General features: G+C 35.3%; 1 protein-coding gene across 6 annotated transcripts in view; it reads left to right on the top strand.

The window, feature by feature from the left end:
- The window catches only part of USP25 (ubiquitin specific peptidase 25), a 127,135-nt gene that overhangs the window by 11,504 nt on the left and 102,213 nt on the right, over positions 1-13,418 (top strand). For 5 of the 6 annotated variants that reach the window (XM_081798830.1, XM_031038385.2, XM_006742671.3 and 2 more), the window contains exons 2-3: positions 7,138-7,215; positions 10,517-10,661. In XM_081798830.1, coding sequence (XP_081654956.1) covers positions 7,138-7,215; positions 10,517-10,661 — 223 coding nt within the window. Of the gene's footprint in view, positions 1-7,137; positions 7,216-10,516; positions 10,662-13,418 lie in introns of those variants that run through there. The other variant, XM_081798838.1, reaches the window with a different exon arrangement.

Genomic DNA, 13,418 nt, shown 5'->3' on the forward strand with positions numbered 1-13,418 from the left:
CAAGTTTATTGTGAAAATTTAAGTGTAGAAACTAGTGATAACATGAATATATATTTTATTTAAACTTCAGATCTTATAGTTCAAAGATAGGATTTGAGTCACAAAACTTTTGTTTACCCAAATGTTTTCTAGAATATAGGTACCCTAATTTAAAAACATTGGGATAGTTGGGGTTTTGGAATGCATGTTCCCATAGAAACCATATTTCATGGTGTTGGGTTCTTATTTGGCCTGGAAATGTATTTAACTCTGTATGAACTTAGATTATAGTGCTGTATAACAATATTTTTGGGGATAAGTGCATTTAGAATTTCTGTTTATGATGCATTTCTGTTATCTGCCAGTTAGTAAGGATGGGGGTGTCTGTTAAGGGCATGGGCAGCTGTTTGGTTGAAGAGTTGGGGTGGCAGGTAAGAATATGGACTGAGGTGAAGCCTAATGGAAAAAACCAACTGTATCGATTGCTCTTAGCTACCTATCTCATTACTTTACTTCTTCCTCTTTTTTTTTTTTTTTTTAATTTTATTACACGAGTGCTTAAGAGTGTTTATGGCCCTGAGATTCTGTAAAATGATAGGGAAAATCTTTCTAAATTCAGAATTTCTGGAATATTTAAGCCTAAATGTAAATAGTGAAGAATGAAAATGCATGCCTTCAGATTTATACACCCATAGAGGTATATGATTAATTTTTTGTAATGACAAAATGCTGTTAACCCAAAAAGATTGAGATAAGCCTTGACTCTGTGATGCTAGAAAATAACAGGATTACCCCAACCATTATGGAGTTACTGTCTAGATTATTTGCAGTTGAAAATTTCAACAATATTTTACTGTACACTCTAGATAGACTGTAAGAGGGTGTGAAAAGTTTGTTTAGTAAGTGGACCTGATTTATGTATGCTTCTTGTTCTATCTCCAATAATCAGTATGTTCTTTCCTTTGGATGAGTTCAAGGCCCATGATCTGACTTACTCCCAATTTATTTCTGCAAACTTTGCTATAGTCATTTATTCAGTCCGTATTTATTGAATGCCTACCACATGCCTGACACTGTACTAGTTACCAGGAACACATTGATTAGCAGAATATTTTGTGCTCTCTTGAGATTTAGAGTCTGATGATTAACCATGGTATATTATTATAATCTGTCACGGTCACGAGACCCTCCAACCTTAATAGAAGGCAAGTGGTACGTAAATTTGGGTTGGTAGATAAGGATAAAGAGAATGTGGAATAGATGGTATCTTTTGAAATCAGTGCGGTTCTAGCACAGAACTTCTCCCATAGATTATTGAAAGAGCCTAGTGCGTGTTAGAAGGTTTTCCCCAGTGTCCTCAATCTATTGAAGTACATTTTGTTTTGGCTTATATAGCTGGATAGAGGCAGAGGCAGGTTTGGGACTCCCAAAGAAGCCCCATGAAGGACAGATTTATGTATTTGGAATTATGTGTCTAGGAAGTTTGGGGATATCTTGTTATTGGAAGAGGTAACGTGAACTAGGGCAGCTTAGTGTTATCAGGTAGATCCAGAAGATATTTGCAAAAGTAGATGTATGTATGGTTGTGTGCCTTAAAGGCAGGAGTATGATTAATCCTTTCATTGATAGGTGACTGAAATACCACATGGTGCCTAGCAATGCTTTAGTGAATTTGATCCTGAAGTTTAAGAATGCCTTGGAATTTTCTATCAAATTAGGATTTATTTCCTCTTTTTCTTAAAAAACTTGAAAGTGTTTTTAGAGTTCATTTTAGGAGTTGCCTTTTTTTTTTTTTTCCTGAAGATGGAAACCTTTGACTTTCTTTCTTTTGCTCTTAACCAAGTTTTATATATATTTGGAAATTCAGGAGCCATTGACTGACTTACAAGTCATTCGCCCCTTAATGTAGAAAGCTTTCCTGCCGTTTAGTCAGTGGTGCTCCACTTTTTTTTGTGCCATTATTTAAGTATTTTACATGAAGATAGTATTGGATTTTTGCACTGAGTTTTCATTTTTCACTGAATCTTTAATCTCCAAAATCAAATACAGAGAAAATATGGAAAGGGTATGGGCCATGGAATTTGAAAAACCTGTTTTCATTCCTGTCTCTGTACTTAATAATCTCTTGAAGCCTTGTTAGCCATGAAATGAGAGTAACTTTTTGGAGGGTGTGTGTGTGTGTGTGTGCACGCATGTGTGCATGTATACTAATATTGAGTGAGATTATAAACTGGAAGCACTTAAAACACTTGGCATACAGCAGGAACATAATAAATGCTTACCTTCTTTCTTTGGTCTAAGCCAGTGATTCCTCTTTTTGCATTCTCAAGAAGTTATACCAGTGTTAAATATGCTGTATATTTACTGAAACATTTAAAACAAACCCAACATTAGGTAGGGTCAACTGGGGAGGGAAAGAATTTCTGTAGAACTCTCTGATTCTTAATTTATATTGGAATTACTGATGCTTCCTTTTCCCAAAGTGTGTATAGTACTGTATTTTGCACATAGTGGGCACTTAAAGCTGTAATCATGTGATAAAAATAACATTGAGGAAGGAATCTGAAGGCCTGCATGAAGTCTTGGCTTGTTAGCTTATTGATTTTTGTGGTGTTTGCAGCTGCTGAATTTCTTTGAACATTGTGTCTTGTCTTTCTTGGTCCAGCAGTGTGAACAGATTGCATCCTCCTCCTTATACTTTAGTATATAAATTCATACAAAAAAGACCTCAGAGCTCAGAAAAGGAGCTCTAGAGAGGGAAGTGGGTTGGATCCATCTTGGATCCAAAGTTGCTAGTCTAGGAGGAGAGAACCCATATGCAGGACATTTTTAGTTGAGCAGGGTATATGCAGATCAGAAGTGTGATAAATAGAAAGGTGCAAACCTTGAAAGAAAGACGAGGGTCTTAATTACAACAGAAATAGCAACAACAAAAACATATAATTGTAGGAAATGAAGGTGCAGGTTTTCAAAGACAGGAAAAGCACAGCTGGAAGATGCCAGTAACAAAGGAGAAAACTACAAATGAGGTGGCTTCTGTGCCATAAACTTAGAATTTTTCTCATAGCTCACCTCTTCTGATCTGTCTCTCATTTCTTGGTAACTAAACCAAGAAATTTTTTTCACCTTTTCTCCTTCCCACTCAGCCTTCTTCTCCACCCCAGTCATTTTCTCCTCCTTATTTCATTTTCTGTCAAAATTCATGAGATCATGAACTATGCTAGAGATACGCCTGGATTATTTTTTTTCTAAGATATTTAGTTGACTTTATTGTGAAAGATAAAATGTCAAGTTATAGCTACAAACTATAAAATTTCAAAGATGTTGTTTCTCTTTAATAAAATACTAAGTATTTTAGTAAAATCTAAATAATTTTAAATTTAAAAAATGCACTCCCTATCAGTCAACTCTGACAATAACAGGCTACTCCAAAAATTAGTGGTGTACCAAAATACTGTCATCATGTTCACAGATTTTTCAGGTTGGTTGGGGTGGCTCTGCTCCATGGGTGCCTCCTTCTTCTGGGGCAAGTGGGCTACCCAGGGCCATGTTCTCCTTAAGGAAGTTACAGAAGTTCAGGAGGGAAGCCCAGTCATGCAAATACATTTCATATCTGCATGACTGTCTTTAATATGTCATTTGTGAAAGCATGTCACATGGCCAAGTTCATCATCAATGCAGAAAGGAAACTCTCTAGTGGGAGGGAGTTAAAAGTGGCAAAAGGTATGGATACAGAGATGAGAGAATTGCGAGTCTAACACAGGCTCTTGTAATCTTTTCTGAGCTTTATATTCGTGTTTATATTTTACCTTGTAGTCATTAATGTGTATACTATTTTGTGTTCCATCACTTTAGCTTAATATGATTTTGTGAAGATAATTTCTATATAGGTTATATATTTGCTATTTAAAAATATGCAGTTGTTTGCTTGACTCAGACTGTGCCTCTAAGTCCATCTGTATAAAAATCATCTAAGATACTTATTAAAAATGCAGATCCCTTAGCCTTCAACCCTGACCCTGCTGGAATCACAGTTTCTGGGGCTGGGGCCTGAGAATCTTGATTATTATCAAACTCATCAGGTCATTCTTCTGCACATTAAAGTTTAGAACCACTTCCTTAGTGGGAGGACATTTGTATTGTTTCCATTTTTCCAACTTGATAAATAATAGCTGGTAACATTTGTATAAATGACTGATTTGGGGGAGGTATTCAGTAGTCTTTCCCTGATCCATGACCAGGTAATTTGCAGTTGAGGGAAATAATGCTCTTTGTAAAGAATGGAGTTTGGAGTGCTGGTGGTGGTGAGATTACAGAGAGGTGTATAAAATCTAAGTTTTTTATGTTAAGTAAAATGAGACCTTAGATAAGAAGAATTTCTGTAAAATTTTTCTACATCTTTAATATTATGATGTTTGGTATTGAGTAACTTAGTCATGGTTCCATTGCTAGTTATCAGTACTATTTTAAATGAACAAAGGAAAGTTGACAGGTTTAAAGAATTCTTTTTTCACCTCTGTAAGTTTGACAGTTTGATTTTTTTTACTCAGCTATTTTATTCTTCCTGGCATTTTAATGACCTTGTTTATATACACTATTATTTTTATTTTGTTAGATAGTCTTGGTTATTTCAGCTCTTTAATAAGGTTATTGGAAATGAAAAATCATTGATGGTGTGGTGTATACTGCCCATGGTTATCTAATACACATTCTTTGCTTTTCCTCACAAACAGAACCTTGATTTCATTTTCAAAGTGGCTTTTGCCTAGCTGAAAAATATGTTTTCCAGCCTTCTTTGCAACTATGAGTGGCCATGCAATTTTGTTCTGCTCAATGAAGCTTTAAATGGAAGTCACTAGATGGGTCTTCTTAAAGAAGTCAGAATGTTTTGGCTTATGCCCTTTGTCTTGTGCCCTTCCTTTTATTCTACCTAGAACTTGGACGGGATACTTGAGGACGAGACATGGAGTGACAGACGTTTGATGAATGTCACATGTAAGAGTGTTCAGTGGGAAGACAGAAGGAGCTTTAGATTTTTTTTAACATGTGGGAGGCCTTATCAGATCTGGATTGCCTACCTCCACTCTAATTATATTAGAAAAAACAGACACTGCAGTATGTTGAAGCTACTATTTAGATGGGACTCTGTTACATGTAGTTGAATATAATTTCTAACTTATACATGTGGTTTCTATAGAAGATATTTAGACGTACGTATCTCAAACCTGATTTTCAAATGCTTTTTATTTTTTCATTTCATTTTGTAATTTGTTTAGGACCCTTCATCTCTGAAGGTATATATATATTATGCATATTTAAATTGTCAAGTACAATTTGAAATGCACATTTTACAATTATAACATTAACAAATCTGTATACAGAATATTTTAAAACCTTATTTTGAAGTTTGAAATAATTTTAAATTTAAAGTTGCAAGATAGTACAAAGAACTACAACTTTTTTTTTTTTTTTTGAACTATTTCAGAGTAAATTGCAGACATCATGCCCCTTTAAAACTTAAATACTTCAGGGTGTATTTCCTAAGAAAAAAGATATTTTCTTACATAATTTTAGTGCCATTATCAAATTCAGGAATTCAATATTAACAAAATATTATTACTAAACAGTTCATATTCATATTTCTCCAGTTGTCCCAGTAATGTCCTGTATAGCATTTAGTGTTGGATGCCGCATTACATTTGATTATCAGGCCTTTTTTGTCCCCTTTAATCTGGAAACTCACTCTTTGTCTTTTATGATATAAACGTTTTAAAGATGACAGTAATTACTTTGTAAAATGTCCCTCAGTTTGGATTTGTCTGATGCTTCTGCAAGTTTAGATTCAGGTTATGCATTTTGGGCAGGAATACCATAGGTGATACTGTTGTCTTGTTATATCCTACAACATCAGGTGGCATATACTGTCATTTTATCCCATTATTGGTAATATTAAATTTGATTACTTGATTGAGGTGGTACTTGTCATGTTTCTTCATTATAAAGTCATATTCTTTCTCCCTTTATAATTTGCAGGAATAGAGTTTGAAACTATGTAACTATCCTGTTTTTCATCAAACTTTTACCCCGTAGTTTTATCATCTGTTGATGATTCTTGACTGATTTATTACTGAGATGAATGTAAAACATTTTCGAGAAAAATTTCAGCAGATCCTTTTATTCTAGTGATGACTTCCATTTCATTTCCATTGATCTTTCTTTATTTCATGGTGCTGTCTTACAGTTTTGGGGAACTTGTTTAAAGAAATACAGAGATGTAGGAAGGAACATGTTTTTTTTTTTAAGATTTTATTTATTTATTTGACAGAGACACAGCGAGGGAGGGAACACAAGCAGGGGGAAAGGGAGATGGAGAAGCAGGCTTCCCGCCCAGCAGGGAGCCCGATGTGGGGCTCAATCCCAGGAGGAACATGTTTCTTAATTAGGGATGTTCAGGGCATCGTTTGATAGTGGAATCCCATCCCTTTTTCTCTCCAACAGAGTATAATAGATCATAAAGACCAACAGATCTGAAGCAAATGAGGGCAAGTGATTAATTCTGTTTGGGATCTTTTATGACAGATTAGAGAATGAGATGATCTTCTTTTTCCTCAAATAGATCTTAGGATCCCCATGATGTAATATACGTATCTAGTGCATGGCCTGTCCTTTGGCCTGTCTTTTTCGGACATCCTAGGTGAATGGATGCTGGCTGACCCTCGGGGCGGGGGGGAGATGCTAGAGCTGCGAGGATTTCATTCAGTGGCCTCAGCCTCTAGTGAAAGTAGCCCAGTGGATAAAACTGTTTTCCCTAATTCTTCTTAGGCTTAACCATTGTGCATATCACTGCTTTTCTTGTGGGGAGGAATAAATTAGGCAGTGAATAGTCCAGAAACTGGTTAATTCAGTAAGACTCCTTGGGAAGTGATGTAGAAGTTCCCTTTTGGAAACAAGAGAATGGAGTAAGGGCTCCCCACAGCATGGTTTCCTCCTAAAATAGTGAAATTTGTTAAGTCTTTGTCAAGTCCTATATTTTTTCTTCTCTGTACTAGTTTGTGTTTTCTTTTTTTTTTTTAAACCCAAAGGTCATTTATTTTCTTATTCTTATTCTTATATATTTTCAGATTTTAAAGTGTAATGATTTCGGTTTTTCTCCTCTAGCACCAGCAGACGTTTTTGAATCAGCTGAGAGAAATCACTGGGATTAATGATGCCCAGATACTACAGCAAGCCTTGAAGGTATGGCCTCTGTTTCATGGCATACAGTTTAAGCTGCGCCCTCATCTCTACTGCCTACCATGTTTGAAAGGTTTTTAGTTACATTTTGTGGTGTAGTAATAGAGATATAGGAAGGAACTTTTATAATGTAAGAGCCTTACTTAGGGTGTAATTTTGAGCATATTAGTTTTCAGTAGCCTAATGTTCCAGGATACCTTGGAGTGACAGATAATTTTCTCCATTTGGAACACTTTCATGCAAAATGGAAGGATATGAATCCAAATGCGATGGCTGATTGTACTCAAGAGCTATGATGTTAGAGTTTAAATGGGGGTAGAGAGTAGGGTGGGGTAGAGAAATACAGGTAGGGAAAAGAGGAGAGAGAAAATTATTAGAGGATAAGAAGCTTACATTTTTTCCTTTCAAGGAGAAATAAAACTTGGCTAACATTTAACTAACTGCACCTTACGAACATTCAATAGCAAGCTGGTTAGTATATGCAGTAAATAAAATGCATCATTTTGGTTGCATCTTCTGTTGTTCCCTCATTTTCACATGGAGAAACTCAGATGAATTAAATCACATGGATATGCCCACTGAAAAAGAGCAAGAGAATAAAAGATGTTTAAGAACTAGAACTGCAGGGGCACCTGGGTGGCTCAGTCAGTTACACCTCCAACTCTTGATTTCAGCTCAGGTCATGATCTCAGGGTCCTGAGATCCAGCCCTGCCTTGGGCTCATTGCTGTTTGAGATTCTCTCCTCATATAATAATAATAAACTGAATGCAACAGGGATTTACACAACTTGGAGACAAGTTGGGGAGCCTGTTTGAGATTCTCTCTCTCCCTCTCCCCCAACTCCGCCTTGCTCTCTCTCTTATAAATAGGATATAAATAAATCTTAAAAAAAAAAGAACTAGAACTGCATTTTAAAGTTATTTCTATACTGCTACTAAAGGCTAACAGCAATACAGTATTTTTGCTGTTGTAAGGCATACATACAACTTCAGTCCTTTGGAACTTACTCCATGAGACGAGTTTAATTATGTAATTTTTGATTCCGAGCCAAAAGTTCTTCATTTGTTTCTAGAAATAATCTTATCTTTCAGATGACTGTAATCATGATAATAATCACTGGCGGTTATTAAGCTCCTGTAGTACTAGGTGCTATTCTAAGTATTTTATGTGGCTAACACCCTCCTGGTAACTCTACTGAGGAAGGTGTGGTATGTGGGTGAGCTGGAAGAGAAACCGAGCAGCCTGGGGTGGCACACTTAATTTCCACCTTTACTGCAATCTTTGCTTCATTTTTTTTTTCCTATCAGGAAAGTGATGAAACAGTGCTGTTTAGAGCATTAATGCAGGGTTTATGAAGCAACTCTAAGTATTTGGAGAGGAAGCAAAAATGTCAGACCTCAATTTTTATGATTATGACATTTAGATGATTGCCAGTCCTTTTCTTATTCTGATAAGTATGACTCAGTCACTCCATGTCTGTTTTCAGAAAGTGCCTTTACCATTCTATATCTCTGAGTGTGAGGCTATACCCATTACCTTGTCAGGGCAAGTTTGGGGAATTCACTTTTCTTTTTTTTTAACTTGGGAAACATGTAAAATATGTTTAATTAAATGAACATAAAGAGTTAATCAAATGAACTGTTGTCCACATTTTCTTTGAGTTAAGTTGTATGCTATAGTTTTTTGTTTGTTTTTTTTTAACTTTGGTTTCATTTACCAGTAGTTGGTGGGGGGGGGCGGTCAGTGTACCTAAACCTTAATCATTACCCAGTATAAATTTGTAAGGTGTTTAATAATGAGTTCACTTTCTCAGTAATGTACTGACAAGGAACATACTTTTGAGAAACACCATGTCATTGATAGATTTCAGTAGTTTTATTTTAAGAATCTATTTTTAGCCCTCCAGAGTAAGTGATCTGTCTCCAAGTTGTGTAAATCCCTGTTGCATTCAGTTTGTTATTATTATATGAGGTAGTATATAAAAAGCAGTTGGCACATTTCTTGGCCCATAGTGAGTGTTCGATAAATGTAGCCATTGTTATTGCGCATTACTTTACAGCTGTTTTACTTATCCAGCTATAGATTATATTATACCCATATTTCTGGTGGGTCATTTAAGAGTCTTCTAATGGTTGTGATATAAAGTTTAAAGCAGTGGTGCTTTTCCAACTGCACTCTTACTTTTTTCTCTCTTCCCTGGCTAACTATAATTGGAGTTGGGGTGGGTTGGGGACCTCATTCTTCCAGTTGCTCAGGTTTCAAATCTTGGAATCATCCTGATCTTTCTCCTTCTGTCACCTCTCACATTTAATGTGATGTTGGACTCTCTGCCTTAGCCCTTTCTCTCCTATAGTCTATTCTCAACACACAGCCAGAGTGATCTTTTTAAAATATAAGTCATACCATGTCATTTCTGTCCAAAATCCTCCACTGGCTTCCTTTTACAGTCTCTGTGTATGCTAAAGTTCATGAGGCCTGCATAGTCTTAGGTGTTCTGGCCTTCTATTACAAAGATCACTTCATTATTAATATCTGGGCTTCCTAATGTTGTTTCAGTTAGCTGTCCTGGAACTGTTATATTTATTACTAACTCTACAGAGACTAGAGAGATAGAACTGGTCATGTCTCTTCTCATTATTTTGCTGTTATAAAAATTCTTGGTTTTCTATCATCTGCTTTCTTCTAAATTAACTTCAGAATAATTTTGTCCAGATATGCTTTTGATGAGAACTATGTTAAATTTATATACTTAATTTGGGTAGGATTGTCATCTTGATAGGATTGAGTATTTCTGTCTGGTTCTATGTGTCTCTCTGTACTATCAAGCTTCAGAATGTTTTGCTGTTTTCTGCCTACAAGTCTGACATTTGCTTAAGTTTGCCTCTAGGTATGCATTCAGAATCCATATTAAAGTTTATATTTCTTCTTTGCAGAAGTACTGTTTTAAATATTCATTCTCATCCTTTTGTATGGCAAGTTCCAAAAAACATTTTTTAGTTTATTTGTTTAGAAGCATAAGTTTTGTGATTGACTTTTGTTAAGGAGAAGTGAAGGTAATGGGAAACTAAGAAATTATAGAATTGATTCTTATGTTAGTAGTCTTAATAGAAAAAGGAATTACTATTAATAGAATATACTTTGTTTATGATGAGTTTGTAAAATTAGGATCACATAGAATGATTTCAAATCTAAAAGTGATTTTTGCTATTAAGTATTAGTTGCTGTGGAGAAACTTAAATAAATCATGTGAGAATGTATGGAGTTATTCCAAAATGTTTGATGTTCCATTCTTGATATTTGAAGGATAGTAATGGAAACTTGGAATTAGCGGTGGCTTTCCTTACTGCAAAGAATGCCAAGACCCCTCAGCAGGAGGAGACAACTTACTACCAAACATCACTTCCTGGCAATGATAGATACATCAGTGTGGGAAGCCAAGCAGACACAAGTAAGTTTACTTCTCTTTCTTAATATTTTAGTAAGAATGTAATAAAAAACTTCCCTTGGGAATATGTTTTGTTTAAGCAGAGGTGAAGGACAAAGAACCACTTTACTTTAACCTTGGTTCAAGGTGTAGTTGAAAAGAGTATATGTTTTTATTTAGTGCATTATTATTTTCTCCAGTTCAAGCGTAAAAGATTGTATTTGAGTTATGTAGCCTTTCATAGAGTATTCCATTTAGTATTCATTGTTTTGAGATATAGAACAGCAATAGGTGTTACTCATGAAAGAAACAAACATTTCCAGGATTTTATATGGGCACAAACATTTGTTTTATGGATTTTAAGTGTTGGTAGAGGCCTTAGTATTATTTTTGAAGGTAAGCTATTGTTTCTAACTACTGATAGGTTTACCACTTAATAGAATTTCCCTTCCCTCAACCCTCGCCCCTCACCAAAATGAAGAGTTTAGAAAAAAGTTTGTTACCATGTAACAAAATAAACACACAAACATACACAGACATATACACACACATATATATATATATGGAAAGTTTTATGTGGGATTCTACTTTTTCTTCATAATGTGAATAGTTCTGCTTATGTGTAGCACTGAATTTTTCAAAATATGTTTAGTTACCTCTATCTTATTATGATATAATGACTGCACTATATAAAATGTATTTATTTTATAAAAGGTATTTATTTTTATGCATTTTGTATTTGAGAAATTTGATTACTAACTTGTATTTGAAGAGAATTTCTGAAACTTTTTTTTTTAAAGATTTTATTTTTAAGTAATCTCTATACCCAGGATGGGGTTTGAACTCACAACCGCCAGATCAGGAGTTGCCTGCTCTGCTGACTGAGTCAGCCAGGCACACCTCTGATTTTGTTTATAGACTTCCTCAGAGTTAAAAAACAACTAGCAAGAACACATTCACATGGTTGTTTATAACTGTTGTCAGTAAAGATTATTTTAATATTTGTTGATAAAATATTTTAATTTCAAATTTTCAGGATAATCTTAATATTTTTGTTCACAAACGATCTTATGTGCCAAAAGCTGAAATACTCCTACCTCATATAGGTAATAGGTGATGGAAGAAGTTTTGTATATGTGAGAGACCTAATTGTTTATGTCTACGTTCAAGGCAAACTGTGTTTTGGACCCTATCTACATCTCTAACTTCATTTTCTCCTGTTTTTCTCTTTTTACTTTATAAAACCGTGATAATTCAGGATGGCTTGGAGTTCTTATCCACCCAGTGCTATTTAATTTCTTTGGTCTTTACACTCGCTGTGCCTTCTGTCTGGAATCCCCTCTAGCCTTTACCCCCAGCTTAATTACCTCTGGTGTTGTAAGACTTAGGTCAGGAGCTTCTGGCTTTAGAATATTTCTCCTGGCTTCTAGGTTGGAGCAAGTGCTTCTGTAGCACCCAGAGTGTACTTGGGTCTTCATGAATACTGTGTTATTTTGAAATTATTTGCTTGTGCCTTTCTTTCTCACCAAACAGGAGGCTTAACAGGACAAAAGACCATTGATGTGCCTATCATCACGCTAGAATAGTTTGCATAGTTTCTCAAAAAGTGTTCATTGAATTATTTTTGATAATATATATAAAAAAGCTGTTTCAGAACCAATGAAAAAGAATGAGGTTGAGAAGCTTGTTGAAAGAAGTTAGAAAAAAGAGAAGTAGTATAAATAGTGGAGGAACTAGTGTGTGAGAATAACATCTGTCTTTCAAGGTTCCGAGACTTGGGGGAAAATGAAATTAGGTAGAGAAAGGAAAAAAGGTTTTCGACTGAAGGCAACTCGTTAAAGTGAAGGAAACAGGAAATTGACTAAACATGGTTTAGTGGAAACATTGTTCTAGTGGAAAGGATGACAAGATTTTAGACTGATAGATGTGAATTCTTAATATAGATGGTAGACTTTGTGACATGAGGTAGTATATTATAGGTAGGTAGGGAATTAGGATTTATAAGACTTTCCTAAATAAAAGAAGATGTTATTTGCTCTGTAAAATCAGCAAATATTGTTTAAGCCAGATGTTAACACCTGTTCAAGACTTTTGACAAGGAATAATGAAAATGTTGTGGACAAAAGAGATTGAATAGATGCTCTTAGGGAGAAGGCAAACCTGATTTCAGAAGGCGTGTGTCCCATTGAATGATAATTAAAAATTGTGTGTGTGTGTGTTTGTGTATGTAGCTCTTGGAAAATATTCATTAAGTAATTTTTTTTATAAGATTTATTTATTTGAGAGAGAGAGAGATTGCGTGCCCGTGCATATGCAGGGGGGAGGGGCAGAGGCAGAGGGAGAGACAGTCCCAAGCGGACTCCACATTGAGCATGGAGCCTAATATGGGGCTCGATCTCACGAGATCACACGATCACGACCTGAGCTGAAACCAAGAGTCAGTCACTCAACCAACTGAGCCACCCAGGTGCCCCTCATTAAGTAATTTTATATTTCGCTTTAAAGAAATGGTAGAGAAATGGAGTTTCTGGTTTCATTACAACTGATTATCATATTGAGCAAATTGTGTGCTGTTGTGGTTTCTTTATCAATAAAATGTGCTATCCTTCTCACCAAGGTGCTAATTTATAATTAGTAATTCAATAAGTTGGATAGTGTGTCCATAAAGTTGTTTGCAGATTAATGAGAAAAACCCTTGTAAAAATAAAATGTGGTGATTGTATTATAACAGTATCAAAAGGCGAAAAAAATTTGATGAGGTAACATTCTTTTCCATTTAAC

This window comes from Leptonychotes weddellii, chromosome 1, assembly GCF_054177405.1.
Source record: "Leptonychotes weddellii isolate Sample4059 chromosome 1, ASM5417740v2, whole genome shotgun sequence".
Classification (NCBI taxonomy): Eukaryota; Metazoa; Chordata; class Mammalia; order Carnivora; family Phocidae; genus Leptonychotes; species Leptonychotes weddellii.